Source organism: Rhodotorula paludigena (genome assembly GCF_050403205.1).
Source record: "Rhodotorula paludigena JCM10292 DNA, Rt_paludigena_JCM10292v1_ctg29, whole genome shotgun sequence".
In the NCBI taxonomy this organism is placed as follows: Eukaryota; Fungi; Basidiomycota; class Microbotryomycetes; order Sporidiobolales; family Sporidiobolaceae; genus Rhodotorula; species Rhodotorula paludigena.
This window is the reverse complement of record NW_027481429.1, coordinates 55185-82491: the sequence shown is the minus strand read 5'-3', so window position 1 is coordinate 82491 and position 27307 is coordinate 55185. Positions and strand designations below refer to the sequence as shown.

General features: G+C 64.7%; 9 protein-coding genes across 9 annotated transcripts; 5 read left to right on the top strand and 4 right to left on the bottom strand.

The window, feature by feature from the left end:
• Positions 1-364: 364 nt before the first annotated feature.
• JCM10292_004966 (uncharacterized protein) lies at positions 365-5929 on the bottom strand (the record flags this gene model as incomplete). The annotated part of the gene is made up of 6 exons (XM_076649890.1): positions 365-375; positions 811-2055; positions 2117-3405; positions 3468-4128; positions 4199-5052; positions 5118-5929. The coding sequence occupies 6 exons, from the start codon at positions 5927-5929 to the stop codon at positions 365-367; spliced, it is 4872 nt and encodes a 1623-aa protein (XP_076504530.1).
• Positions 5930-8416: 2487 nt separating this feature from the next.
• Positions 8417-10382, top strand: JCM10292_004965 (uncharacterized protein; the record flags this gene model as incomplete). Its single annotated transcript, XM_076649889.1, has 6 exons — positions 8417-8571; positions 8630-8848; positions 8914-9829; positions 9891-9982; positions 10041-10199; positions 10286-10382. The coding sequence occupies 6 exons, from the start codon at positions 8417-8419 to the stop codon at positions 10380-10382; spliced, it is 1638 nt and encodes a 545-aa protein (XP_076504529.1).
• Positions 10383-10750: 368 nt separating this feature from the next.
• On the top strand, positions 10751-11993 carry JCM10292_004964 (uncharacterized protein; the record flags this gene model as incomplete). Its single annotated transcript, XM_076649888.1, has 5 exons — positions 10751-10782; positions 10876-10948; positions 11010-11045; positions 11114-11775; positions 11837-11993. 5 exons carry the CDS (start codon positions 10751-10753, stop codon positions 11991-11993), a joined length of 960 nt encoding a protein of 319 aa, XP_076504528.1.
• Positions 11994-12422: 429 nt separating this feature from the next.
• JCM10292_004963 (uncharacterized protein) lies at positions 12423-16559 on the top strand (the record flags this gene model as incomplete). The annotated part of the gene is made up of 13 exons (XM_076649887.1): positions 12423-13942; positions 14033-14239; positions 14333-14514; positions 14624-14768; positions 14875-15105; positions 15169-15275; positions 15333-15458; positions 15523-15885; positions 15949-16020; positions 16082-16156; positions 16217-16307; positions 16377-16459; positions 16537-16559. 13 exons carry the CDS (start codon positions 12423-12425, stop codon positions 16557-16559), a joined length of 3225 nt encoding a protein of 1074 aa, XP_076504527.1.
• Positions 16560-18575: 2016 nt separating this feature from the next.
• JCM10292_004962 (uncharacterized protein) lies at positions 18576-20083 on the bottom strand (the record flags this gene model as incomplete). Its single annotated transcript, XM_076649886.1, has 8 exons — positions 18576-18593; positions 18658-18689; positions 18762-18884; positions 18992-19109; positions 19171-19308; positions 19367-19651; positions 19762-19785; positions 19985-20083. The coding sequence occupies 8 exons, from the start codon at positions 20081-20083 to the stop codon at positions 18576-18578; spliced, it is 837 nt and encodes a 278-aa protein (XP_076504526.1).
• A 505-nt stretch (positions 20084-20588) lies between these two features.
• On the top strand, positions 20589-21200 carry JCM10292_004961 (uncharacterized protein; the record flags this gene model as incomplete). Its single annotated transcript, XM_076649885.1, has 1 exon — positions 20589-21200. One exon carries the CDS (start codon positions 20589-20591, stop codon positions 21198-21200), a length of 612 nt encoding a protein of 203 aa, XP_076504525.1.
• A 299-nt stretch (positions 21201-21499) lies between these two features.
• Positions 21500-23847, bottom strand: JCM10292_004960 (uncharacterized protein; the record flags this gene model as incomplete). Its single annotated transcript, XM_076649884.1, has 11 exons — positions 21500-21715; positions 21782-21971; positions 22037-22203; positions 22280-22573; positions 22637-22850; positions 22915-23036; positions 23096-23216; positions 23273-23286; positions 23346-23408; positions 23478-23561; positions 23620-23847. 11 exons carry the CDS (start codon positions 23845-23847, stop codon positions 21500-21502), a joined length of 1713 nt encoding a protein of 570 aa, XP_076504524.1.
• Positions 23848-24566: 719 nt separating this feature from the next.
• On the top strand, positions 24567-26147 carry JCM10292_004959 (bifunctional folylpolyglutamate synthase/dihydrofolate synthase; the record flags this gene model as incomplete). The annotated part of the gene is made up of 1 exon (XM_076649883.1): positions 24567-26147. One exon carries the CDS (start codon positions 24567-24569, stop codon positions 26145-26147), a length of 1581 nt encoding a protein of 526 aa, XP_076504523.1.
• Positions 26148-26271: 124 nt separating this feature from the next.
• Positions 26272-26859, bottom strand: JCM10292_004958 (uncharacterized protein; the record flags this gene model as incomplete). Its single annotated transcript, XM_076649882.1, has 4 exons — positions 26272-26300; positions 26391-26463; positions 26533-26760; positions 26848-26859. 4 exons carry the CDS (start codon positions 26857-26859, stop codon positions 26272-26274), a joined length of 342 nt encoding a protein of 113 aa, XP_076504522.1.
• Between the last annotated feature and the right edge of the window lie 448 nt (positions 26860-27307).

Genomic DNA, 27307 nt, shown 5'->3' with positions numbered 1-27307 from the left:
CAGGGCTTATCCTGGGGTCCCTCGGCATCGCTTTCATTTCGGTGCACGGTCCCGCGTTCGGCAAGGTACTGTTAGCACTTGCCGGCTCGCTCCTCCTCACCAACGCTCTGCCCATTGGTGCGTCTGTAGATCCAGAGATTCTGCAGCGGAGGGTTTTCCGTTGACCGGACCGCTTGCCAGGCTCGGGTGTTCTTCTCGGACGTCCCTTCCTCGTCGTCTGCCGCGAGGTGCTTTCGTCAGAGCCCACCACCGACCTTTCAGAGTGAGTCAAATATGGCTGTGTGAGTGTGCAGCGCTGACCAAGCCTGGCTCTGCACACTCAGGATCATCTTGGTCTGGACGGTGCACAAGGTCGCCACCGCCGTCATGTGGTATCTATGGCTGAGTCAGAAGATCAGTCTCCCTATCTACCTTGGCGCACTGTTCGTGTTTGCGGGACTTGTGTGCTTTGTGATGGGACTCAAGGATTCGACTCGCTCCGAGGCCGTGTTGACGGACGTGTTTCTCTCCGTTCTTACCGCATTCACCGTGTCTGCGGTCCTCCCTGTAAATAGTTGAAGTAATTCACTTCCTCTTCCGATCCTTGTGCATTACTACGCATCTCACGCCGCGCGCGACCCGTTTCATCGCACTTCAACGGACTCAATGCAGCCAGTCGAGATAGCAATTGATTCTGGTTCTTCCCTTCGTACGAAACATCTTGAGCTCTCCTGGAGGAAAGGGATGACGGAATGTGCAGAATGCGCATGAAACCTTGAGAATTCGGCTCTACCGGGCACAGCGAGCTAGGCGCGCAGCTCTTCGGCGCACACGTCGAGCGCGGCAGTGCCGAACGCCGAGAGCGACGAGGCGACGAGGCGATTAAGGCAGGGTGCAACAGCGGCTCGCGCGAGACGGAGCCGCCCAATGAGGTTGACGACGATTTGGAGGACGTGGACGTAGTCGAGGCGGGCTTCGAGAAGAGCGTCTTGAACGTGCCTTTTCGGTAGAAATCGACGACGAAGCGAAGGTCCGCCGCCTGGATGAGCGCGAGAGGTCCATCGGCGCCGCGCGAGAAGGCCTCAACTGTGCGATGTGCCTCGTGCATCGCGTGGTACACCTGTGCAACGTCACGCTTGTCCTTCGTGAGGCACTCGAGGAGAACGCTCGCTGCAAAGGCCTCGAAAGCGGACGGCGGGCCGGGCATGGCGTCGGGCGAGGGGCACAGCGCCTGCGCCAAGGCTACAGCCTCGGCGTCACCGGAGAAAGCCTGGACAAAGTCACGCAGACTGCTTGATCCGTTGACGCTGGACGATGACGACGACGCCACCGACGGGACGAGCATACGAGCCGTCTCGCCAAAGTCGAGGACGGCCGAGCCCGTTTCGCTCTCCGAGCGCGTGAAAATGGATCGGATGCCGCGGGGGTCTTGCGCGTAAGACAGGTGGCCCGTGCGGCGCTTGACGTGCAGCGTGCTGTCGCTGAGGAAGCGGACAAGATGACTCGCGTTGGCCGAAAGTCGCAGCGAGAAGGTCCAGTAGCGGGGCGAGTCGATCTGTATCGTGTCGATCATGCGCAGGTTCGGGAGGAGCGTCGGCGCCACGAGCTGCTTCGCGCGCACCTCGGGCTTGGCAGCTACGTGTTGGTCAGGCTCGGCGGCGAGACGCAGGCGGACAGGCAGGAAGACCGGCTCGTGCGTGTCGACGTCGCGCGCTTCGAGGTAGCGCGGCTCGACCGCGAGGACCCACAAGTGGCGGTACGCTTGGAGATGGGCGCGGTTCTCGATCGCTGTCGCCGGCAAAGCGGGGTAGAGCGTGAGGAGCAGAGCGGCGACGGCAGCATCCGAGTTGCCGAGCGCGTACTGCCCTTGCCCGAGGCAGAGGAGGCCGAGCGCCACGTGCGTCGCGAGGTGCGAACCGTACGTTACGCCCTCGCTGAAGAGTCCGTGCGCGACGCGAAGCCGGCGAAGGACGTTGATCTCGCCCGTGCCCGCCATGACCATCGAAAGCGAGAAGGCGACGACTCCGAGTGTGTTCCGGAGAGCGTGACGCTTGATCTTGCCTTGCACTGTTGACGCTGCACAAGCACAGCAGGTCAGCGGACAGCGTGTGAGTTCAGCGGTCCAAACCGAGCGCACTCTTGAGATATGTCGCTCGCGTGAGCCGGTCGAGGTAGTGAATGAGCGTCGCATGCGCTTCCGCCGCCGCCGTGCCAGCGTATTTGAGGCCCATCGCAAAGCAAGCGCCGGCGATGATGGTCCATCGCGCGATCTCCAGGTCGGGGTCGACGGGGGCCTTGCCGTCGCGAACGGCCTCGTTGAGGAACGGCGGGACCTCGGCTTCGACCCACTCCTTTGTCTTGGCAATCATCTTCCACCGTACGAGATTGCGCCCGATGACGCGTAGCAGAAGGAGGTCGTTGCGCACGTAGTCGAGGTTGCGAACCGAGGACGGGATCTCGAAGACGTCGGCGACGTCCTTGCGCTCAGATCGGAGGTACATGAGCATGAGCGCGACCGTCGCGGCGGGCGATGTGATGCTGACGTCAATGCTCGAGGTGTGTGAATGCGAACCGGGAAGGGACCCGCTGCCTTCGCCGAGGATGAGGAGGCGGAAAGTGCGCAAGTGGTCGACCTCCTTGACGCTGAGGTCGCGCCCTTTACCGAGCATAATCATGCCGTGCGCGAAGCCGCACGACAGCGTGTACGCTTCGCGACAGAGGGACGCGTCTTCGACGGCGCTGACGGTGATGCTGCACATCTCGCGCATGAGCACGTCGGCGTAGGTGCGGCGGCCCGTGCCGAAGTGTAGGAGGCCGAGCGACACGGCGGCAGCGGCCTGCGCCATGCCGGACACGTTGAGCGTAGAGGACCGCGGCGGGTGAAGCGCAGGAAGGTGAATCGAAACAACGCTTGTCACGGTCGGATCGCTCGTGCCGAGGTACGAGACGGCGAGACCGAGAAGGACGCCTAGCGAGGTCGGATCGTGCTTGGCCTTGAGATATTCGTACGCCTGGCTCGAGAGCATGTTGCCGAGTTGGCCAGTCAAGCCGAGTCCGAGGAGCATGCCAGCATGGCGCGAGTCAAGGTCGCCCGGACGGTTGAACGAAATCTGCGAGCTGTCGACGCCGCGAGTGTCGAAGCGCAGGCGGAGTGCTGCGGCAGCGCCGGCGTGGAATTCGGGCCACTCCATGCGGTCGGGGATGGCCGGGTTGTTCGGGTCGCGCGGCTCCTTGTCGGCGAGCGGAACGGGCGAAGACATCGGGATGATGCGGGCCGACGTATCGATTCGCGGGATGGCGATCGAGTCGGACGGGAGCGAGACTTTCGAGCGGTAGAGGAACATTCCCTGGCCGATCGGCAGCACGAGTGTGCGCTGCGAAAGCGCGAGCAAGACGCTCTGCTGGATCTGCGGCGTGAGCTGGTCGCTGTGGCGTAATCGGAAGGTCAGGACGCGCGTGACCCGAAGAAGGGCGAGTGAGAGACATACAGCGTTCGCTCGCCGGCGCTGACCACAGCCGGTTGCTCGAACTGCAGCATTCGGGCGACCTCCTCGAGACGCTTGTCCTCGTTGAACCTTGCCGCTCGTGCCGAGGGACGCGAAAGCTCGCCCTCGCCGCGCCCGCCGCGCGAGTCCTGCTCCTCGCTCGTCACGTCTCGCGCGAGCGAGTCGATGGAAGGCACCGCCGTCCGTCCCGCTGGCACCGTCTCGCCGCGAACAGGCGCGCCCGCCGCGAAGTCGACCTGACGCGCAAGGTCCGGCCGCCCGATGAGCTCATACGCCGCTTTAGGCCAGCCTTCTGGCGCGTCGAGCTGGCACATGCGGACGGCCTCGCGTAGCGGAAGCGCAGCGCCGAAGGAGAGCTCGGCGAGTGTTGATGCTGACCATCCGGGCTCAGTGTGCATCGCGAGAACGGTGCTGTGAGCGAGCATGATTGTCGTCGAGCCGGAGGAAGGCGACGATAGCGAGGTGAAGAGGGAGATGAGCTGCTTCGTGCGCAGATTCGGCGGAGGATCCGAACCAATGTAGGCAGACGATGTACGCCCAAAGTCGAACGAGAGCGAGGATGGCTCGTTGGCGAGGATCGAAGCGAGGTGAAAGAAGAGATCGGGCGTGGTCGAAGGGAGATGGGTTGCCCGGGTGACAGGCGCTGTGAATGGATGCTCTTAGCAAGGCTTGGTAGCGCTGATACGGATAGACCGAAGCCCTTACCTACGAACGTCTCTCCCAGCGCAGGACCGAGGAGGCGCCGGTAGTAGTCAACCCAGCCGAGCGCCTGCGACGCGCGACGAGCTTGCCGGTCGACACAAAGTCGTGCTGCGTCGCCGTCACGGGTCGAGCATCCTGAGCGACAAGGTGCAGCGCGAGCAGAATGGCGTCCTGTTGTGGCGAGAGGGGCGAGTCGAGCGGAATTCCGCGAGGTGGTCGGTCCGACTTTGCGCTCGAGCGAAGGTGAGAGAAAGAGCGGGACGATGCAACGTGCTCAGCCCTGCTCAGCATTGCGGCGAACGGGTCGACCGGCTTCTCCGCCTTCTGCAAGCCGAACAGCTCGTGCAGCACCTCCTCAGGGCCAGCGAGCGAGTCCTCCGACGCTTGACGGGCGGTGACGGCGCGCAGAAGCTCGTCAAAGCTGTCGAGCTCGAGCACTTGGCCGATTGTTCGGAGGCACTGGCCGGCGAGCCCTCGAGCGGGAGGGTCGAGGCGGGTGAGGAGCCGTGATCCGTTGTCCAGGGCGAACGCGACCACTGCGCTGAAGTCGCCATCGAGCGAGCGTATGACGCGTCCATCTGGCAGCTTTGGCGAAGGTATATCGACCTCGCGGCCTTCGGCGGTAATGAGGGGGAGGGAACGGTCTGGGCGGAGGTAGAGAAGGTCGAGGACATTGGGGCATGTCGCAAGGACGGGCGTGGCGGAGACGGCTTGAAGTTCGCGCATCGGAGCGACCGAAAATGTGCCGTCCTGTGCAAAAGTGAGCTGGACGAGTAGGAGCACTTGATTGGAAGGCCGGTGGATGGCGAGGGTCGACGTGGTGGCGATGCGCGAGTCGAATAGCCACGCCGCCATGCCTTCGGTTCTACGGCACATCATGTCAGCTACGGTGGACGAGTCAAGTGCAAGAGGAAGCGGAGCTGTACGTACCTGAGGTTACCCAGCTCGGCCTCCCAGACCTGCTGTAGCACGATCTCGCTCTTTGCCTCGCCCGGACCGTCGCCGTCGCCGAGCAGCACCGTGGCCTCACGGTCCATGTCGAGGCCCGCAGCGCCGAGTCCGCCGCCAGCCGCCTGACTCGGGCTCAGGACCATGCGGTCCATCGTGACGCTGAGCTCGTTTCGCGTCATGCTCGTGCGGCGGTCGGCGACGGTGATGCCCGGACGGCGAGTGACGCCAGCGTGTGCGCCGGCGAGCTGTTCTGCGCTGTGGCTCAGCGCCTCGAGCAGCTCGTCCTGCCCGTCGAGCACGCGGCTGAGCCCGCTCGCGCCGAGCCCCCCGGTCGACGTCCGAGGTCGGTTGCCTCCTTGTCCGCCTGCACTGGCGCGACGCACAGAGCGCTCGTCGGCGCGGCTCGACGACCCGTAGCTGAAGCTCGAGGGGCCATTGAGCTCGTCGCCTGGTGCGCCGGCGCCGCCATGCTTGCGCTTCGTGCCGCTCAGGCTCGTGCGGCTGCGGTCCATCGCGACACTACCATGTGTCGGCACTGCACCGCCTTCGCCGAGCGCTGACTCATTCATCGACTCGCGCGCTTTGCCCTTGCCCTTGATGTCGGCAGGCACGCCGGCGAGGATGTCTCCTCCCGTCATTACAACTGCATCTTCAACGCCAAGAGCGCCCGGATCCACCCGCGCATACTGCCAAATGCGCACCTTCCCTTCGCGCGTGTTGATGCTGACGAGCGCGGCGGGCGCGTCGAGCGGGAGCGCCGGACTCGAAACGAAGATGCTGCGTTCGTTCATGTCGCTGAGCGGGATCGAGCTACTGGAAGCTGGCTCTGTCGCAGTATTGCGCGGCCCGGAAACGGGTCGGAACACATCGAAGGGTCCCGAGAGCGAGTACCACGCTGCGCCCGAGACCTCGCCGCCAGTCGCCGAAGCTCTCTCGAGCAGGACGCCGCCTCCTGCTAGCGGCCACGCTCGAGAAACGCGGAAGGGCAGGGGAAAGGGGATTGAGCCGCCCTCTCGAACGGGATAGGCGAAGGCGAGAGTAGACAGGAGGATGAGCAGCGTGCGAGTGCGCGTCGGCGCATGGGGCGTGGGCGACGACGATTATGCCGGCGGCTCGCGTGGGAGCGGCAGGGGGTCATCGGACCAGGCAGACGGTGCTGGACGGCGGTATGGGCCGAAGACGGAAGATGCGGTTTCGTCGAGGCGAACGGCTGAGGTCGAAGCTTGGCTCAGGCGGCTGCCGCATCGACGGATGGCGGTGCGGGTATCTCGAGCTCGACGAAGAGCGCCTGGGTTACGTCCTGCTCGTGCTCGTCAAAGGAGAACGAGCGAAAGACGGTTCCTGCTCGGCTCCACACGACCTCACGACCGCTCCAGCTCAGCTCCTCGGGAGGGACAGGCTCGTCGGTCGCGTTCTCCTGCACTTGAGAGCGGCGCTGCGGCACGAAGCAGCGGCCAGGCGTTGACGTCGGGGGCGAAATGCGGCGCGAAGCAGCGCGGAGGGAAGCCTGGAAGTGCGAGAGGCTCGGGACGACGGGGTCGCAGGCTGCACCGGCTGCTTCAAGTGGCTTAATATGCAGATCTCGCGTTTACACGGAGGATGCGGAGTGATGGAGGTAGAATGGCTCGCCGAGACTCCCGAGGCGCCGAGGCTCGCAGCGCCCGCGGTACGCTTTAACCGCTTCGCCTGTCGACCCGAAGAGCGCAAGAGCTCGTACACGGGGCCTTGCTGCGGCGCTTGCGTAGTCACCCAGGCTGTCAGGGCCGCCTCGCGTCCTTACGGCCTGGTCACGCCCCCGTACATCCGGCGAGCTGATGGAGTGCCATCGCCCACCGCAAGTCCGCTTCGATCCTCCGAGGGGACAGGAGGCGTGGGTTGCCTGGGCAACGGCGGCCGTGGATGCTCGGCCTTTCGATCGTGCGTCAATCATCTACCCTCCAACTATTCGTTGCTGACACCCTCTTGCAGCGGAGACACTCTACACCACCGTTCCTCCGCCGATTTATCAGCGGATCAGCAAAGGGGAGCTCGTGTACGAGCAGCCACCCTCCACCTCAGACTTCGTGCCCTGGCCAAAGCTTGTTCCACCGGCACTCGGTGCACGTTGGGCTGCGGCATTCCACGCTTGGGACACCTCCGCCTTGACCCTCGACGCTAATCGACTGGACGGGCTTCTCACCATCCCAGAGTGGGATGCGCAGATTGTTGCATTGCAGGCGGATCTCGCCGCTTCGCACGAATGGCTTCGGCGGGGTTCGCTTCCGGAGGCGTCTGCGGCGGACCAGCGATACGATCGGCGATTACAAGAGTGCTTGGGTGCGTAGACCACCCGACAGGAGTTCTAGTCCTTGCCCTGCTCAGCTGGCGTGTGTCCACAGCCCCTCACGCGCTGCTGCTCCTACAAAGTGGCAAGCCCATTCTGGCCACCTACCAGGAGCACCGGTCCGGCCGTGCCGTCCCGGGCAGCGCAGCAGCCGGGCCACAGGACAGTATTGAGCACGCCGCATGCCAGTTACTACCCATATCTCAATCTGGCGCGTTCGCCTCGGCGGTTGATCCCACATTGCCACCATCGCGTTTCGCACATCGCTGATCGCGTTTGCGCCTGTCAATCCGATGCCCTCCCTTCCGCAATTCATCTTGCATTGATGAGTGCCCTTTGACTGCTGAGCTTGGCCCACCTGAATGAACGAGGGGGAGTATTCGGGACGACTACGAGCATGGTCCACACAACGGGAACAGCCGAACGGTCTTGCGCCGAGGTCGGGAGGGGACTGTTGCATTCTGCAGTGCACAAGCATGTTCTTCTGTTGAAGCGAAAGAAGGCAAGGGAACAAGCGAGGGAATGGAGCTGCGAATCGCGGATCGCACAGCGTTCGTTTCTTGCTGCTCGCTAGCTTTCGCTATTTTGCCCGCCTGCTCTTGCATGAGTAGAAGTTATGGAGCTCGACGACGTCAAGCCCTTCGAACCGCCCGCAAGACCGCAGACTGAGCTGTCGAATACTCTCGCCCCACTCGGCGAGTCCAGTGATGCCGTCGTCGTGCACTACACGCAGCTCGTGCGGGTGCTGCTTGCGCCTCTACAAAGCCCCGTGGCTCACTCGACCAAGCTGGATGGCCCGCATTGTCCTGCAGCGCCAGCGGTGAAAGGATGGAGGCAACTCCGCCGCAGCTTGAACGACTCGTGCGGCTCGCTCGACGGCGCCTTTCGCCGCGCGAGCCAGGCAGGTGCACGAAGCAAGGGGTACGAGGTCGCTCGGCTGCTTCAATCGGCCAACATGGACGACGTGGTGCGCGAGATAGTCGCGACCGAGCGGGACGCCCTGCGGGACGGCGGCGACATCGAGGGAGCGCAGGCGGGACTGGTTGAGCTGGCGGGCTGGGTGCACGCGGCGAGGCTTCTGCTCTCTGCAGACTCGGTGGTGCAGAACGGGTGCGTCTCTTCGCTGTACGTCGGTTCGTCATGGCTCACCCCGCTCGCAACATCGCAGGTTGGACCAGCCTGTTGCGACAAAAGCAGCACATGCAGCACCTCCACCACTCGATGCAGCTCACGCCGTCGCGGCGCCGAGAGCGCTGAGCTCGTCCGCCTCTGTGTCGCCTGCTTCCCCCGCTCCTCCGTCTTCGGCCTCGCCCTCTGCGTTCGGCTTTGCGCCACCAGCGGCACCAGGCGAGCTTGCAAAAAAGCTTGCAGCAAAGAAGACGGCCCGGTGCGTGCGATTCGAGCTCGATGAGCTGCTCGAGCACCTTGTCCTGATCACTCGGCGTTGCCCAGGCTCTCCGCGCCAGCAGCCCCATCAAAGCCCGCTTCCCAGCCCTCTGCGCCTGCGCCTGCAGCCGCGGTGCATAGCTCGGCGCCGGCCGCAGCGGATGTGTCTGCTCTGCGCTCGGCCATCGAGCCTATCTCGCCGTTCGCGCCCCGTGACTCCACCTCTCCGCGCACCGCCGGGTTCCCCGACCGCATGGCCGGACTAGCCTCCCTCCGGCAACCCGTCTCCGCGAGCGCCTCGACTGTGCCGCACCAGCCCCTCGCCTCTACCTCGTCTTTCGCCCTGCCCTCATGTAGCACGCCGGTCCCGCACCCGTCCGGTCCTCCCTCGGCCGGCTTCGCGCCGCCGCCCGCACCAGGCACGGCCTTTGAGCCGAAGAAAAAGGCGCGAAAGTCTCGCGCGCCGAAGGCGCCGCGGCGAACTTCGGACGGGATCTTGAAAGGTCGCGGCGTGAGCGAGGTGTACGTCCCGCCTGCGCGGGAGGAGCGTATCTCGTCGGGCGCGGCGGGCGAGGGCGAGGGGGCCGAGGGACCGCGGCCGTCGAGGAAGAGGAAGGCGCCTCTGCGGCTCACGTTTGAGCAGAGCTCGGATCCGCTCGAGGGAGACGGCGATGGCGAGGATGTTGAGTGGGGCGGGAGCAGGGGTGGAAGGCGGAAGAGCGCCGCAGGAGGGGGGAAGAGGAAGCGCTTCGGCGGGTTCGACGACGAGGACGACGAAGATGGGTCGGGCGGAGGTGCAGGCGACGAGGACGAGCTTGACGAGCTTGCGAGCGACTACGAGGAGCAGGTCGCACGGAGGCAGAAGGCGCAGAAGGCTCGCGAGGTCGAGCGCGAACGGAGCGAGGAGCTCAATCGTGACCGGTTCGCGGTCGGGTCCGCGGTCATGTGCAAGTTCCCGAACTATTCGTGGTTCCCCGCCATTGTGCGTGCACCTGACTTCCTTCGTCAGTGATCGCTTTGCTGACCTCGTTTCCTTCCTGCAGATCCTGGACCCGCAGACCGCGCCATCGACAGTGCAAGGCAAGCGCGTCAAGGGCGCATACCTTGTCAAGAGTATCCCGAGCGGTGCAGACCAGTACGCTGTGCCTCGAGTCTGTATCGGTGGGTTGCGTGCTGATCTCCTTGACGCGCAGCCGTTGGGTCGCACCAGACAAGGGCGACATCCTCCCGATCCAGCCCACCCAGCTCGACGACATCCTCCTCGGCCGGTACAAGTCGCCACCACCGCAGAGCTGGATCAAGTGGCGCGGCGAGCTCGTCGAGGCTGTCATCCTGATCAAGGACCCCGAGCGGTGCGTGGCGAGCCGAGCCGGTCCCTTGCTTCGCCAGCTGGAATTCCTCACTGATGTTCATCGTGCTCCTACTTGGGTTTTCACAGCTTGAAAGACTGGCTTTCACGCCCGACGGAGCTGGAGGAGCAGGTAGCGGCGAAGGAGGCGCGCAAGAATGCTGCGCGGATGTCGGCGGCGTGGTGAATGAGGCGCCTATTCCGTCCTTTCTCTGCCGAGGTGGCGCGCCATGTAGATTCGAGGCTACACTATAGCAAGCTAGACTTGTAACGCACCCGGGTGTCGGAACTTTCCCGCGGCTGTTGCTGCGGACCGCTACTCTCGCGCTCTCGCGCTTCACCTTTCTCGCTGCGCCACACGTCGCTCGCTTGCATTGTGTGCAGTTACTGAGACTCTCACTCAATAGCAAGACTCGCCCAGCAGCGACCGCCTCTCCCGAAGCGGCTGCCGACGCACCTCTGCGTCCCCCCCACACGTCCATCCCGACGAGTGACATCCGCGACGCCGAGCGAGCGCAGCCCTGCCGACCCCGAAGCTATTCGAAAGCTCAGATTATGGAGACTGGGCGGCACTATCAGCTCCTCGAGTGCGTTGACTTACCTCCGAGGCTTCCTTCGCGGCCTCATCTCTCAACATCGTCAGAGGACGATGAACCTCCGCTGACGCGCTTGATCTGCAGGAACGAGCCTCTCGAAGGGCAGCAGCGCATCACCGTCAAGCAGGAGCGCGACGGACGGGCAGTGTGGACCAAGGTGCGCCCGTTCCTTGTCGCAGTGCCATCGACGTGCTGCTGACCTCCTCTGATCCGCTCAGACGCGCGAGCTGGAGGACGATGAGATCGTGTCGACCGTCTACGCGTGTCTCATGCAACTCTTGGCCTGCATTTGCCGGTGTCTAACCCGGCATGCGTCTCGCAGGACTCGATGCGCACCCCTCGCTGGACGTTCCACCGCCCCATCCGCGGCTGGTACCTCATCCTGCAGCGCGCCTCGCCCGACGGGAGCCGCAGCCAGTCCTACATCGAGCTGAACCCGCGCAAGCGCTCGCCCTCGTCCGCTGCCGGCGCGCCGCTCGAACTCGAGTTTCGCGTCCGCACCCCTCCGCGCGCCCCTCCTTCGCCGTACGCTCCGTCGGCCCACCCCGCCCATGCAGGAACTGATTCGCCCGCCGTGCGCGTCGACATGTCGCCGACGGTCGAGCCTTTCCTCGCCTCGTCGGCCATGTCGCCCTCGCTCTCTGCCGCTTCCGCCGCGTCGCAGACGAGCGCGACCGAGCCGCTCGCCGGCGCAAGGCACGGCGGTCCTTCATCCTCGCCGACGCACCGTCGCTCGCGCTCCTCGTTTGCGCGGGAAGGCGCGCGAACAAGCTGGGAGGAGACGACGTTTACGCTGCGCTCTGGCTGGCCCGCTGCGTACGAGCGGGCAAGGCTAGGTCACAGCGGAGGGTCGGCGGTGTTGAACAGGCTCAAGGGGTGGATCGTCGAGCCGCCGAGGCGGTTCTGCTGCGTGCGACAAGCGGAGTCTCGGGCGGGCAGCGGAGAGGAGGAGGTGGTGGTCGCGTTCGAAGAAGGGTCAAGCGGGTGCATTTAGCAATCTTACTCTTCTCACCGCAACTGAGCTGACTAGGACTCTGCTCTCCAGCTTCTTCAACCCGCGACTGAGCGGCACGCTCTCGCTCGCCGAGTCGCAGATCGACGAGTCCGGCCTCGAACCGAGTTTCTGGGTCGCGCTCGCATGCGCGTACATCGACGCGCTCGAGGAGCAGGACGGGTGGGAGGCTGCCAAGGACGGGGACTGAGCGGTGGGTAGGTGGGTAGGCGGGAAATGCAGATCCTCCATCGCAGGTTGCGGGCTGCAGAAGGTGTAGCAAGAGGCATTGCCAACCCAGGGACTTTCTTCTCCCTGAGGTCGTACGGAGCGGGATGTCACTCTGCAAGCGATTCGCATGGCCTGGACTGGCGGGCGCAGGAAATGTAGCTCGGCGTCGGGCAGGTCGCGGGGTCGTCGGCGGAGCGATCGAATGCACCTCGCCCCGTTGCGCCGTTCTCTGCGATCCTTCCGCGCTTGCTGTTACTGTGCTGCCTGACTGAGTAGCTCTCGCCAGAGGGCCCTTGCTCGCACGCCCTCGTTCGAGGCCCGCGTCGCTCGCTCGTCCTCCGTCCGCCGTCCCCGGCGCTGCTCGTCGCCCAAGCGAGCGCGTCGGCCGCCGCGAGCGCGCCCCGTGGCGATGAAGTCGTACCAGGAGATTGTGCGCACGTCGTCCAAGCGCGACCCCAAGCGCGGCGCGGCTGCCCAGTCGCCCGTCGCTGCACCGCCGAGCAGCAGCGTGGGCGCCGCGCTCGCGAGCAACGGCCACAGCAACGGGCACACGCCAGACGCGCACGGGACCAAGAAGGGCCGCTTCCACGCCCTCGCAAAGCTCCAGGTCTCGGGATTGACCGGGCGCAGGGACAAGGGAAAGGCGCCTGCAGCACCCGCACCCGATGGACCAGGACGAGGCGGACCACCGTCTCCCACCGCGAATGGGGGCGCAGCAGGGGCGGAGGATGGCGCAGCAGGAGCACGGCATGGGCGATACCTGCTGCCGCCGTCGTCGGGCCCGCACATGATGCCGCCAGCCGCCCCCTATGCCTCCGATGCGACGTTCGGCCAGCCTCCGTTCTCGTCGTCGTCGTATGCCCGTCCATCGACGACCGCAGCACCCTATGCGTACCCTGCTCCTTCGACCGCCGCCCCCTCTTCGTCCGCCGCGCAGACCGCGACAGGCGCATCCACCTCGCCAACCTCGCCAAACACCCCTACATCGGCCGCACACTACTACCCGTACGCGGCCAGCCAGCCCAAACGGCACGACAGTCACAGCATGGCTAGTCCGCAAAGCTTCCGCTCTCGAGGGAGCGGCGCAGACGGAGCAGTCGGTCCAGACGGGCGGCGAGAACCGCCGCCCCGGTTACCGCTCCCGAGCGCTGACGGCCAGTCTCTGCGGCACGTCTCGGGCTCGACGAATCGGACTGGGAGCTTACCGCCGGGTGCCGCGGTGGCGCAGCCGCCGTCGCAGCGAGCGCCTTCGCACGCGTCTGGACCCCGATCGCCAACAGGCTCGCTTCCGCCTGCGCCGCCGCCGCCGGTCCCGCCCTTTCTGCCTTATCCGCCGTACGGATATCCTCCCTTCCCGCCACCACCGCCCCCTCCCGCGGCAGCGGGGCGAGGCGCGTCCGCCTACCCGTACCCTTACCCCTACCCGCCTTATCCGCCCTATCCTCCCTACGGCTATCCCGGCTATCCGCCTCCTCCACCTGCCGCGCACGCCGGCCCCTCTTCGACCCCGCGACCGCAGCCCTCGCAGCACCCGCTCGCACAGCAGCACCGCGCGCCGCTCTCGTCCTCGCAGGCGTCCTTCTCCGGCGCAGCGAGCGTCCGCTCCGCCTCGTCGCGCGCCGGGCCCTCTCAGCTCCCCTCCTCTCCACCACCCCCTCTCCCGCCCTTCCCATCGTACAACCCGTACGCGCCCCCACCGCCGCCCGGCAGCGCGCCGTACGGCCCGCACCCGTTCTCCGTCCCTGTCGACCCGGCCTCGTCCCCCGCGGCCGCCGCCGTCGCGCGCAACCTGCAGCTCGAGCGCGAGCGGCAGGCGGCGCGAGAGGCGGAGCGCGCGAGGGCTGCGACGGGCGCGGCGAACGGCGCGCAGACGAATGGGAAGGGGAAGGAGCCGGAGGAGGGAAAACTGAGCGTCGGAATCGACTTTGGGTGCGTTTCGCGCGCGGTTGCTCTGCCTTACGCAATGCTGCGCTTTTGGCGCATCGTGCTGATACTGCCACTGTTGCTCACTTTGCACAGCACGACCTTTTCCGGCATCGCCTACGGCTCGTCACGCCTCTTTGCGGGCCAGATCCGGCAGATCCTCTCGTGGCCCGGCTCGTACGAGACGTACCGCAAGGTGCCGACGTGCATCCTGTACGAGCAGCAGGACCCCGAGGACGAGGCCAAGATTGTAAGCTGGGGATTGGAGGCAAAGAATGCGACGGTGACGAAGGGCTTGATCAAGTGCGTTGGTGCTCGGAGCTCCCTGTTCCTTTTCTCATATGGCTGGCGCTTTCGCCCATAATGCTCGGAGCGCTGACGACCTCTCTTTTCAAGGTGCGAATGGTTCAAGCTCCTCCTCTCGCCCGAATCCCTCCGCAGCGGCGTCCCCGACCCGTGGCTCCCGCCACTACCAGTTGGCAAGAACGTCGTCGATGTCATCGCCGACTTTCTGCGCTGCATCTGGCGGTACGCGAAGCGCATGATCACCGAGGAGATTGGCAGTGTCGTCGACTTGAGTGCGTCTCGCTTCTCTTTCCATAAACACCTCGCGACGGGCGCTTCCTGAGCCCTCTCGAGATGTGTTGAAGTGTCGTAGCGTGACGTGCTGATGATCGTGCTCGGCAGACGCCGCCGACGTCCTCCTCACGGTGCCAGCCGCTTGGGACGCTGCCGCCTGCTCCCTTATGCGCGAGAGCGCGATCCGCGCCGGACTAGTACAGAGCTCGCGCGGTGGTGACGTGAACTGGCGGGATCGTTTGAACATCATCACGTGCGTCAGCGCGCTGCTGCTTTTCGCCGCCGCAGAGCGTCCGGTACTGCGGTGAGCGCGATGACTGTAGTTGGGCCGCTGACTCAGTCCCATGTGCAAATCGCAGCGAGCCCGAAGCCGGTGCCATTCACGCTTCAACGCTCGCAACGCTGCATCACCTTCGCCCGTCCCAGTCCTTCCTCCTGTGCGACGCCGGTGGCGGAACGGTCGACACGGCCGTGTACAAGCTGATGGGTCAGCTGTCGGAGCTCGAGATTGCCGAGATGTGCGTGCGGAGCGGTGCGAATACGGGGAGTCTGTTTGTCGACCTCAAGTTCGAGGAGCTGCTGCGACGAATGTGCGTGTCAGGCTCTCTCTCTCTTGGTCAGTCATGTATGTTGACGCCTATGCGGCGAAACAGACTGAAAGATCACCCGGTGCACCTCGAGCCGGCGTCGATGGCGACCTTCATCCACGCTTTCGCCGAGGGCGACAAGCTTGCTTACCATGGCACGATCGAGGACGATGGTGCGTCGGGCTCTTCCGTGCGAGTCCAGTGCACGGACTGACGTGCTATGTCTGCAGAGGCAATCTTCCGCTTCAACTGCTTCAACGTCGAGGACTCGCACGACCCGGCCGTCGGCCTCGAGTTTGGCGAGCTCGCCATCCCCGGCAAGCGCCTCAAAACCGAGGTGTTCGACCCCGTCATCGGTGTGTAGACCTTACTCAGGGTCTCCGCCTTCCAGTCGGTACTGACAGACCGCTTCCATGGCAGAGCAAGTCCTCGAGCTCCTGTCGACGCAGATCGCCAAAATTGGACACACGCCCCTCGACGCCATCATCCTCGTCGGCGGTTTCGCAGCATCCGAGTACCTCTACACGCGGGTGCGCCAAGCGTTCGGCGCGACCGTGCCCGTTATCGTGCGCCCGCAAGACTGCGACACGGCGACGCTGCGCGGTGCGGCGCGGTACGGGCTGGGCATGCGCGCGGGCAAGCAGGCCGTCAGCTCGGTCATCAGTCCGAGAAGCTACTGCATGAAGAGTAAACTGCCTGCCGAGGACGAGGACAACTGGCGCCGGCCCGAGTATGTGCGCCCGAACGACGGCGGGACGCTCATCTGCGAGAACCGCTTGAGCTGTATGTTTCCCTTTGCACCATCTGCCTGCGCGATGAACGGTGCTGACGAGCTGGACCGCGCAGACCTCATCGCCAAGGGCGCCGTCCTTCGTAAGGGCGAGCGGTTGCGCTCGCGCTTTTGCAAGTTCGTCAAGGGTGCGCTTCAATTGACTTCTGCAAATGCTTTGCACAGTTGACTGATCTTCCTATTGCGCAGACCCCCGCGATTCGGTCTTCACGGCGCATCTCTATGTCTCGAACTCGGAGGAGCTGTACCGCTACACCGACGAGGGTGCGTGCCGCCCGCGCTCCTCCTCTCGCCTCCCGAGGTTTACTCATGCTCGCATCGCAGGCGATCTCACCGAGCTGTGCCGCTGGACCGTCGACCTCGCCGCTCTGCCGCGCTTCCAGCACATCGCGCAGGACGGCGGCGGGTACATTGAGTGCGTTTCGCTTTCCGCCATCCGTCTTGCGTGAGAGATGGGATGGGCCTGACACAGATCCTCGCGCAGATTTGACCTTGCGCTCGCGCTCGACTCAGCCGAAGTTCGCGGCGTGCTGATGACTGAGGACGGCGTCGAATGCGGTGCTGCCAGTGCGTCGCGCTTTTCCTTCTCTCGTGGCTGAGTCAGCGATCGAAGTGAGCTTGACTGACGCTGTCATGAACTGTAGCCTTCGAATTCCTCGGCGCTTGAACCCTTCCCCTCCGCTCCTCTCCCTGTTCCACATCCTGTCTCAAACACCACCTCATACACTGCCTGGCGCATAGACTGTTCATTTTCTCCTTCGAATCTCACCCCTCGCTGGTCGCAGCGTCGTTCTGTCTCGTTCCCTCGCACCTCGCCCTCGGCCGTCATCGTGGGCGATATCTCATCTGCCGTCTCACCCTGTTGTCCTACCCTGCTCCGCGAGCATACCCTCCTGTAGACTGGCACTTTTCTCCATGCGCGGAAATCGCAAAGCCTTTCAATCGAGCCGGCGCTGGGCCTGAGCTCTGTCTGAGTTGCTATGTTGACGCCGCACGAGAAGAGCTGTTTCTCAAGCGCCATTACTATTGCTGACGGCTGCTCACTCGAGCGCTCTCGCAATGCAAGACGTCGACCGCGCCTTGGGCACCGAGAGCAGAGCCTTGAGAAGGTCGAGGCATGAATTGCAGCTCCTTAGTACCGCTCGCCCCAGTAGATCAGCTTGGCACGGCGGCTCTGCACGCCCAGCGCCTGCTCATTCTGTTGACCAGGCTGCTGCTGCCTGTACTGGTCCGGGATCCTCGGTACGGGCGGAGGACGCCGACTCTGGTCGGAAGACCCGGCAGCGAAGTCGTGATGCGCGTTGCCGCCATGCCGCTGATGTGTGAGAATCACAGAGTCACGAGCGTGAGTCACATCGTGAGGTGGGTCCTGCCAAGTCAGAGGCTCAGGGACAGCCGTCTAGAGCAGGTGCAAACGCGGAAGCGGCACATACGAGGTATCGCATGATGCCGGTGAGGGCCTGGTACCGGGTGTCGGCCTCATCGTAGTGACGACGGCAGTCTTGAACTATCAAGCGTGCATCAGACCCGGGGTCTGAACGCAGGGGAAAGGTGGCACGGAGAAAAGACGCACTCAGGTCAGCGCGGTCTATCGCCGCCTGACTTCCGGGCTCGATTATGCCGGGAGTCTCAACGGCCGAATTGAACAAGGCAGTGCGCTGCACCGCCAGAGGTCTGGGTTAGTTCCCGAGGGGCAAGAGTGAAAAGGGATCTTACGAGTTGGCGCATGCCGCTCCTAATGGTTTCATCGCGAGAAAGATGCGTCAAACCAGGCTGAGCGTACATGCCTATCGCTGTTAGTAGAAAGGTCAACTCGAAGGGGCAAAGGCTCTCGACCAAGGCGGCGGGAAGTGGTGAAACTGTCGCGCACTGCGTCGATTGCGTGACAAGCACAATCAGCCGTCAGCCCAGCGTCTGACACCGCGTGAAGAGTGGGAGAACACCTACGATATCGCAGCAAGCCCGCCGTATCAAGGTGAGAGTAGGCACGCGGGTTCAAACGCCGCAGGATGGCAGTCCTCGGGTCCTCCGGCTGCACCGGGTGCATGCGCAAGCCGTCCATGGCAGCAGCGACACTGAGGTGACAGAGAAGTGTCACCAGAGAAAGAAGCAGAGCAGAGCAATGTGGACCGGAGAGACGGACGAAAAAGAGGAGACGTGGCGGCGCGACGAAGACCGGAGGGGCCGAAGGACAGGAGACCGAGTGCAGAGCGCCCGTCGACGACCTCCTGCTGGCTTCAGCTGGCTGTCCGATCGGCACAAGCAGCTCAGAGAGCGTGTCAAGCCGTGCTATAGCGAGCGAAAGCGAGAGGGCCCTGAACCGACTTGCGAAGGTCAACCTTTCCGCGCGGAAGTCACCGAAGCGTTGAAGCTCGTATGTTGATCGTATCCTGCAGTCCTGCCCGACCGAAAAGCTTGAGCACGGCTGCTGGCCAGCAGCTGACAAGGCCAGCATTCGAAGCCTGAAAGAAGCCGAGGCCTAGACCCCATCGCACACTTCCCGGCTCGCTCGACACCCTCTTCCAGCTTGCTCCCAGCCCAGACGACACACTGTTATGCCCTTTTGGTATTCCGAGCGCACTAGTCGAGGGTAATCGGGAGAGGCGAGCTATGCACAACATGGATCGGTGGTGGTGATGGTCGAGCGGACAAGCGGTAGCGGCAACGGGACGACGAGAGGCGTTTACCAGATGAGGTAGCCCTGCGAGGTGAGCGGAAGAGGTCAGCAATGAGGATTGCGGCAGACAGGACGAACCAAGACGTACACCGTCGATGTAGACGGACGAGCCGGTCTGGTCTGTTTGGTGCAACGCGTGAAGCGGAGGTCAGCACGAGTGCACGCGGTGGTGAAGAGGGATCCGGTGCGTACAGCTCGAGTAGTCGCTGAGGAGGTAGACGACCTGGCCGGCCTGCTCCCACGGCTTGGAGAAGCGGCCGAGGGGAACCTCCTTGCACTGGTTGCTGCGGAGCTCCGGGTCCATGTGCATGGTCTCTGCGAGCGGTACGAGGCGCGTGTCAGTGCGAACGCAGATGGGGCGCGATCGCGATCGGAATCGTGGATTCCGCCATGTCGCGAAGTCCGGAGGAAGGGCGACGCACGGTCGGTCTCGATGAAGCCGGGGTTGACGTTGTTGACGCGGATCTTGTGCGGTGCCCACTCGGCGGCGAGGCAGCGCGTGAGGTTGGAGACGGCACCCTTCGACGAGTTGTAGAACGCCTGCACCGAACAACCGGGTAAGTCTCAATGGCCCGCACCCGTTGCGCGCACACGGACGCACCTGCGTGATGGGCGAGTTGTAGATCGTGTCGCTCATCGACGAGATGACGACGATCGAGCCGGGCTGGTTGCGCTTCGTCCAGAGGGCGGCGGCGGCCTGGGCGGTGTTGAAGACACCAAAGACGTTGACGCCGTAGACCTGTAGACGGACTCGTCAGTCTCCGCTCACGGCTACGGACGCGCGGAAGCAGGCGCACAAAGTCAAAGTCCTCCTTGGTGAGCTCGAGGGCGGGCTTGACGACCGAGATGCCCGAGTTGGCGACGACCTTGGTGATCTCGCCGAGGTCCTTCTCGATCTGGTCAAAGGTCGAGCGGACCTTGGCCGAGTCGGCGACGTCGCACTGGTACGCCTTGATGGTCTGGTTCCACTTCTTCGAGAGGCGGTCGGCGACCTCTTCGGCGTCCTTGGCGCTGCGGTAGATGATGGCGACGGTGGCGTTGGCCTGGGCGAGAGCTTCGGTGATCGAGACACCGAGACCGCGCTGGAAAGGGAGAGCAGGTGGGAGCGGGAGCGAGCGGAAAGAGGTGACCGAGGAGGTGCACGGGGTCAGCGTCTCGTTGCGCCGGCGAGAGGGGCCAAAGGAGGGCGCACGTTGCCACCGGTAACGACGACGACCTGTGGGCGGGAGCAAGGAGCAAGCACGTGGTCAGTTCGTGGAGACCTGCATGCGTGTCGCTATGACCGGGGGTGCCCTCGGCTCGACCGCGTCGGCTCTCCAGCGCGATCGAGCACCTGGACACGGTGCATCGTGCTCGCAGGAGTGGCCTGCACCGGAGCACGCCGAGAAAGAGGGGCGATGGAGGGCGGGACGGACCTTCTTGCCGAAGTCGATGGTCATGCCCGGGGTCGACGAGGGCTTGTCGAAGAAGTTGGCCGGGGCGGGCTCCTGCGAGACGATCTTGGAGGTGGACATGGTGTGCTTGGTCTGGGTCACGTGTCGAGTGGTGAGGAGGAGAGAGAGAGAGGGAACGGGTCGGCGCCGCCCCTCTTTCGGGCTGAGAAGGCCGACCGAGCGAATCGCACTGACGCTCGCCCTCGCATGCGCCAAACTTTTCCACAACTCTGGGGCACCTGCTTGTAGTCCCGCTAGTTCTCCCCGTCTCCCTCTCCCGCGCACCCGCATCCCCAGCCCGTTGCCCCTCGTCCCAACCTCGTCCTCCTCTCGCAACCTCGTCATCACCGCGACAGACCCCGGGCACTCCCCTTTGCAGGGTGGGCGAGCAGTACGAGTGCACTTTGCATGCTGTAGATCTCACGTGTGTACCCGGAACTCGTACTGCCCATGTCCTCACTCGTCGCGCTGCTGCAACTCTCCTCGTTCCCCCACAACCTTGCGCGCGCCTCGCGACAGACAGAGTTGCACGGCCACGCCAAGCTAGACCACACTCGCACAAGCGCTCTCCCCTGCACTGTCTACGATGGCACCCGCTCCGCCTCCGCCGCCTCCACGAAGCACCGCCGCGACGTCTCCTCCACCGCCACCGCCGCCGCCACGCACAACCTCGCCCGCCGCTGCATTCCCGTCCTCGCCCGACCTCTCGCGCCCCTCCACGCCCTCGGGGAGCGCGACCCCGCGCGGCGGCGGCGGCGTCGCGTCGGCCAAGGGCACGCTCGTCTCTCTCCCTGCGCTCCTCTCGGACCTCTCCGTCCTCGCCTCGTCGCCGGGCGCGCCGCTCCTCGCTGCGAAGCACTTTGCGCCCGAGCCTGCGCCGGAAGACGCGTACGCGCCGCCGAAACCGGGTGCGGTCGACCCGCGCAAGCGAGGGAACGAGCTGCTCGAGGCCGTCAGGGCGGGCGAGCTAGACCTGCGCGGCTCGCGCGAGGAGGGAGAGGAGGACGGCGAGAAGGCGACGTTGACCAGGGAAGAGGCGCCGCTGCTGGCCGAGCGGTGGGTCGAGGCGGTCGACCGGGTGCTCCAGCGCGCAGAGGAGGAGGACAAGCGTGCGGGGACAAAGGACGGGGCCGTGGAGCGCGCGGAGCAGGTCGAGCGATGGGCGGGGAAGGTCGAGCGCGGCTTGGCAAAGGCGTGAGCTGGGCCACCGGTGCGTTCGTCGTGCCCCTCTCCACCTTCGGAACGTTGGACTAAACTGACCGCCTCTGCTTCTCCTAGCTTGCGGGACAAGCGGGTACTCTTGCGACCCCCTGCACTACAGACACTACGATCAGCGATCAAACAACCATTTCTCCGAAAGCGCGAGAAACGATGCTTTCCGCTCGTGCAGGACGTGAACTCCTTCTGTGCTCGCACTTTCCACCGCAGGATGCGCCAAGTGCAGTGATACCTTACAACCGGATGATGCCTCAAGTCTAGATCTCGTCGAGCCCGCATCTACACCTTCTCGCCCTCCCTCGCCCTCTCCCTCGCGACCGCCGTCTCCTCGCCCTCCTCGTCGTCCCTCGGCCGCTGCTTCTTCTCGCGGTGTCCAACCTTGCCGATCCCGTACAGGCACGTGACCGAGATGAGGAGCGCGAGAAAGGCGAACCCGGCGCAGGCGTAGAAGGCCGCCGTCAGGCCGTCGTGCACCGCTTCGAGCGGCGTCGAGTGCTATCGCGCGAAAGGGCGTCCGTCAATTCAGCCTGCCCCTTTCCCAGACATTGGAGAGGCACGCACCCCGTTCGGGTCGTACTCGAGCCCCATGCGCTCGACGCGGCTCTGCGTCACGCGGCTCTGCACGACCGTGTTGATGGCGAGCCCGATCCCCGTCCCGATCTGCGTGCTCATGTTGAAGATGCTCCCCGCCAGCGCCTGGTGCCCCTGCCCGGCGACTTGCGAGACGTACAGAATCCCGCACGCAAAGATGCTGGCGAGCGCGAGAGAACGGGTCAGCACAGCGGAACCGAGAGCAAGCGAGGGGCTCGGACTCACAAGTCGGCGCCAAAGACGGAGAGGATCATGGCGGGGAATTGGTAGCGCCAGTACGTGTCCGAGTAGTCCTGCACGGCAAAGAGGAGCGGCGCGAGGCCCGTCCCGAGGCAGCCGAGGGCGATGAGGATCTGTGCCGGGACGCGCGAGGCGAGGATCGCCACGATGACCTGTACAAGTCAAGCAGGACGGTTTATTGAGAATCAGCAACGGTAATCGACAAAGGAGGCTGAGGCAGGGACGCACATTGAGGATGAAGCCCGTCACGGACGAAGGCAGGAACCGGACGGTCGCCAGGACCGGTTCCAGCCGCATGTAGTCCTGGAACGCGAGGCTGCAGAAGAACATGTACGACGCGAACGACGACCACCCGAGCGCGCCGATGAGCTGCACGACGGCGAACCGCCCCTTGAACCAGATCGACGTAATCATGAGCGGCGCGCGCGTCGTGCGCTGCTCGAGGTACCGCTCGTAGAACCAGAAGGCGACAAAGAGGATGACTGAGACGACGAGGAGCGCGGGGATATACGGCGTCGCCCACTGTTTCAGTGCGTGAACCGTCAGGTGGGCGTCGCGCAAGAGGTCGGAAGCGGCGCCACTCACCCCGTTTGGCGCACCCTCGCCGTCCGCGAGCGCAAAAGTGAGAAGCGTAACAGCGGCCGTGATGAGGAAGCCGCCTACCCAGTCGACGCTGAGCGACTTGTCCATCGCGCGGTCGGGCGGGACGAGGAAGAAGGCCGAGATGCCAATGAGGGCGCCAATGCCAGCCGAGACGTGGAAGATGGCGCGCCAGGTGATGGGCGCGTATTCGGTCAGACTTGGGCGGAGACAAATATCAGTCTCGGAATCGCGATGGATGATAGAGAAGGGATGAGACGCACACGCCGCCGAGAACCGCACCCATGCTCCCTCCAAGCGGCGCACCAGCCGAGAAGAGCGCAAAGGCATACGTCTTGCGCTGCCCTGGCGGGAATGACGAACCAAGGATGCCGAGCGCGGAAGGCTGATGTGGGCGCAGAAGCGGTCAGGGCGGAATTGACGGCAACAGACACGACAACTTACGATGGCAGCGCCAAGTGCGGCGCCCTGCATGGCGCGGAAAAAGTCGATCGAGACCTCGTTCTGCGCAAAGCCGCACGCAATCGACCAGATGATGAACCAAAGCATGCCGGCGAGGAAGATCCTGCAGGCACGGGGCAGATCAGCAACAGAGCGCAGGCAGAGCAGGCGCAAACAGACTTTTTGTGTCCATACTGCGCGGTCTCGGGTACGTCAGCGGCGAAAAGCGGTGGCGAGTACGAAGGGACCGTACAATATCTGCCAGTCGACCAAAGAGAAGGAGAAGACCGCCGAATGCGACGGAATAACTACTGATCTGCACGACAGGAACCAAGGATTTCAGCAAGATGGCGGAGTGGACGCTGGCGCGCAATGGAAGACTCACGAGCCATTGTAGGTTTGTTGTGCGGATGTCTAGGTCGTTTCCAAGCGTCGGTAGTGCAAGTTGCACCGATTGCACTTGCATGATCTGCTCGCCTGCATCAGTCAGTCGTAATGAAGAGACAAGGGGAACGTGAAAGACGCACGTTGAGCATCATGGCGAGAGTCATGGAGCAGGTCAGGAGGATCTGGCGGGTGGTCGACAGTTCTGGCCACACATGCTCGGTTGGCGCGTCCCCTTCCGGGTCTCCTGCGCTCGATTCTGCTCCGCTGTGACCTGCACCTGCTGTCGGAGTCGCGGGATCCGCCTCGGCGGTAGGCTTGAGCGAGAGGTCGGCGGTTGCGCTAGTCGGCGAGCGGTCCAGCGTCGACATGGTGGTTGCGGATGCAGTGTCGGGTGGTTGCATGTAAGATGGAAAGCACTCTGTCGAGCCAAGTCCCGTCTAGAGGGAGAGAGAGGTGCGCCGGGTGGTCCTGGTCGCGAAGTGTGGGAGCGTTGCCGCGAGTTTGTCAGGCGCGATCGCAGTCAAGGCGGCGCTGGCCCAGCGTGCGTCGATCGCTGTCTGGCACGCTCTGCGCCCTGCCCGTGTCCTCGGCGAGGCTGTGTCGCTGCTTGGGCCGAGCCAGAGCGGCGTGAGCTTGCAGCGCCGTTTCTGTCGCCGCGCTTTCCGCCGCACCCGCTCGAAGCCCCACCTCGCCCTCGCGCCTCGGCTGGCTGGACAAGAGCAGCTCTGCTAGTGCACAGACCTTCAACAAGTCCGTCTCTGCCACCCCAGCCTGATCCGAACCCGCCTCGAGCCGTCGTCGCTGCTCTTGCGTTCTCATCAGTTCGGACGAAGCGGAGCTTTGTCGCCGTCCGTCACAGCTTCGCGAGCAAAGCGGTGCTGTGTAACGGCTTGCTAAAACTCTTTAGGACGTGTGAGTACCTCCTCAAGCGTCCGGCAGTGATGGTCGGCGTGCTGGCATCTTCATCTGCGTGCATGCCGAGACCCATCGCAGTATCCGCTGCGTGCAGGCTAATAAACAGGGCGAATGGACAACCTGACTGACCTCCTCGCGCCCGGTAGGAGGATACCTCACGCCCCTCCCTCCGATGACTGCCCCTCCTTTCTCCGCCTCGACATCCGACGCCATGCCTGCCGGCATCAATCTCGGTCTCGCACGCATCACCCGGCTCCTCACCCTGCTGCACTCGCCGCATCTCGCAACACCTGTCGTCCATATTGCCGGAACGAACGGCAAGGGCTCCGTCTCGGCGTACCTCTCGTCGATCCTCTCGCACAGCCGCCTCGCCGTCGGGCGCTTCAACAGCCCACACCTCGTCGACGAGTGGGACTGCATTCAGCTGCATGGCCGGGCCGTCGAGCCGAGCCTCTTCCGCGAGGTCAAGCGCGAGGTCGAGCACGTCTCGCAGCGCGAGGGCGTCGAAGCGACCAGCTTCGAGGTCCTGACCGCAACCGCATACGCGCTCTTTGCCCGCGCAAAACCGCCACTCGACGTCGCGGTGGTCGAGGTAGGCATGGGTGGCGCCGAGGACGCGACCAACGTCGTCCCCGCCGATCGAACGCTATTCAGCGTTGTCACGAGCGTCGAGCTCGACCACCAGAAGTTCCTCGGCAACACGGTGGCCGAAATTGCGCAGGTCAAGGCGGGCATCGCGCGCGAGGGAGGGGACGTCGTGCTGAGCTTGCAGGCGCACACGGAGGCGACCGAGGCAGTCAAGGCCGTAGCAGCTGCTCGGGGCGCCACAATCTGGCAGGCGGGCGAGGCGAGCCCCCTGCCCGACACGGACGACGCACCAAATGCGCACGGTCTTCCACCTCCGCCCCTCGTCTCGCTCCCCCTCGCTCCCACCGCAGTCCACCCTCCCACCGCCTCGGCCTCTCTGCCAAAGTCCGGCTCTCCCTCCATCACCTCGCACCTCCCCCTTCCCGGCTCGTACCAGCTCTCCAACGCCGCGACCGCCGTCCTCGCCGCGCACCTGCTGCGCTCGCTCCCGCGCCCGCGCGCGCTCCTCCCGCCCGGCGCGCCTGCGCAGCTGAGCGACGCAGCGGTCCGCGCGGGAGTGGAAGCGACGCGCTGGCCCGGGCGGCTCAGCTGGCTGTCGCTGCCCTCGCCTCTCCCGCGATCCTCTTCCCCGAGCACCTCGACTGCCGCCTCCCCAGCTTCGCCAGCGAAGGAGCGCCTCGTCCTCCTCGACGGCGCGCACAACCCCTCCTCCGCCGCCCTCCTCGCCGCGTACCTCTCCTCGCTGACCCGCACGCCGCAGCCCGTCCGCCCGCGCGCGCTCCTCTTCGCCCTCTCGGCGCCGCGCGAGCCGGCAGAGGTCGTCCGGCCGCTGCTGCGTGCTCTGTCTCAGCCGGGAGAGCGCCTGAGGGTCGTCTGCGTTGGATTTAGCCCGCCCGAGGGGATGGAGTGGGTCAGGGCGACCGAGCCGGAGGAACTGGCAAGGGGGGTCAGGGAGGTCGTCGACGCGAACGCGGCGCAGGAGCTGAGCGGTGAGGTTGAGGTGCTGCAGGCTGCGAACATCGAGGCGGGTCTGATGCGGCTGGAGGAGCTGGAAGGGGCAGAAGGGAAGGAGGGATCTGACCCGGTCGTCGTCGCGGGCAGTTTGTATCTCGTGGCGGATGTGCTGCGGCTACAGCGGCGGCTGGGCAGGGCTGCCGACCTGTAAGGGCGTTCGCACGCCTTCGACGGTGTACTCACTGGCGAGACTGTACGTGTGCGGGCGTGAGGAAAAGATACAATGGCAAGCTCGTATAACGCGGGCATTAAGGAACGGAAGAGGGTACGGTGATCTACAGCAGCATGTCGCAGCACATCTCCTCTGCACGCGTACGAAGTGCGAATCAGCTTGGTGCACCTGTCGAGCGTAAGCGAACAGGAAACGAACCAGCGCAGCAGCACAAGCATGCACCAGCCAAGCATGCGCAGCATCCCGTGGCGGCTCCACCTCCCTTGCCGCCCTTCTGCGGCTGCTGTACGTACACCTGCACGTCCACGAGGCGGTCAGCCGGAGACCTCGGGCGACGAAGCGGAAGAGCGGGACGGGGGCGCACCGGCTGCATCTGCTGCGGCGCGTACGGCTGCTGTCCGTACTGCTGCTGGCCGCCGTATGCCATTGGCGGCTGCTGCGGCGGGTAGTACCCGCCCTGCGGACCGGGCTGACCGCCGTACCCTCCGCCGCCGTACCCGCCCTGCGACTGGCCCCAACCGCGCTCTTGCTGCTGCTGCGGGTAGCCGCCCTGCTGGGGACCGCCGCCGTAGCCCTGACCCTGGTAGTAATCCTGTGTGCGGCGCCGCAGGGGTGAGCGAAGGTGACGAGCTGTTTTTGGATCGGTGAGCCGGCGGGGAGGTGAGGGCCGCGAGCGCACCTTTGCGGCCATGCGGGAAGCTCTGATGGGTTGGAAGGGTAGCTCAAGAGGAGTCTGAAAGCACTGTACAAGCCTAGGAGGCTCAGCAGTTGCGAAGAGAGAGGAAGAGAGCGGAGCGCAGTCGACGGCGATGCCGGCGGAGGCAAGAGGCCAGATGTCAATTTGGCTCCCGCAGAATACGCCCGTACGGGTAGCGCTCTACCTACGTTGCAGGTCACGTACGGAAGCGCAAGAGCGTTCCCGAGCAGCCAAGGCGGTGAGACGAGCGCCGCAGTCGTCCCTTCTCTCCGTTCCGCGTTTTGCTCATCATCCCGCTCGTTCCGCTCACAGCTTCCCCGAGCACAGTAAGGCCGGCACAAATGCAGCTTGTAAGTGTCTGTCGTAATTGCGAGCGCGGGAGCGTGAACGGGATGTGTACAGCAGACCTTCTCTCCGCCCAAACCACGTCCAACGCCTGTTT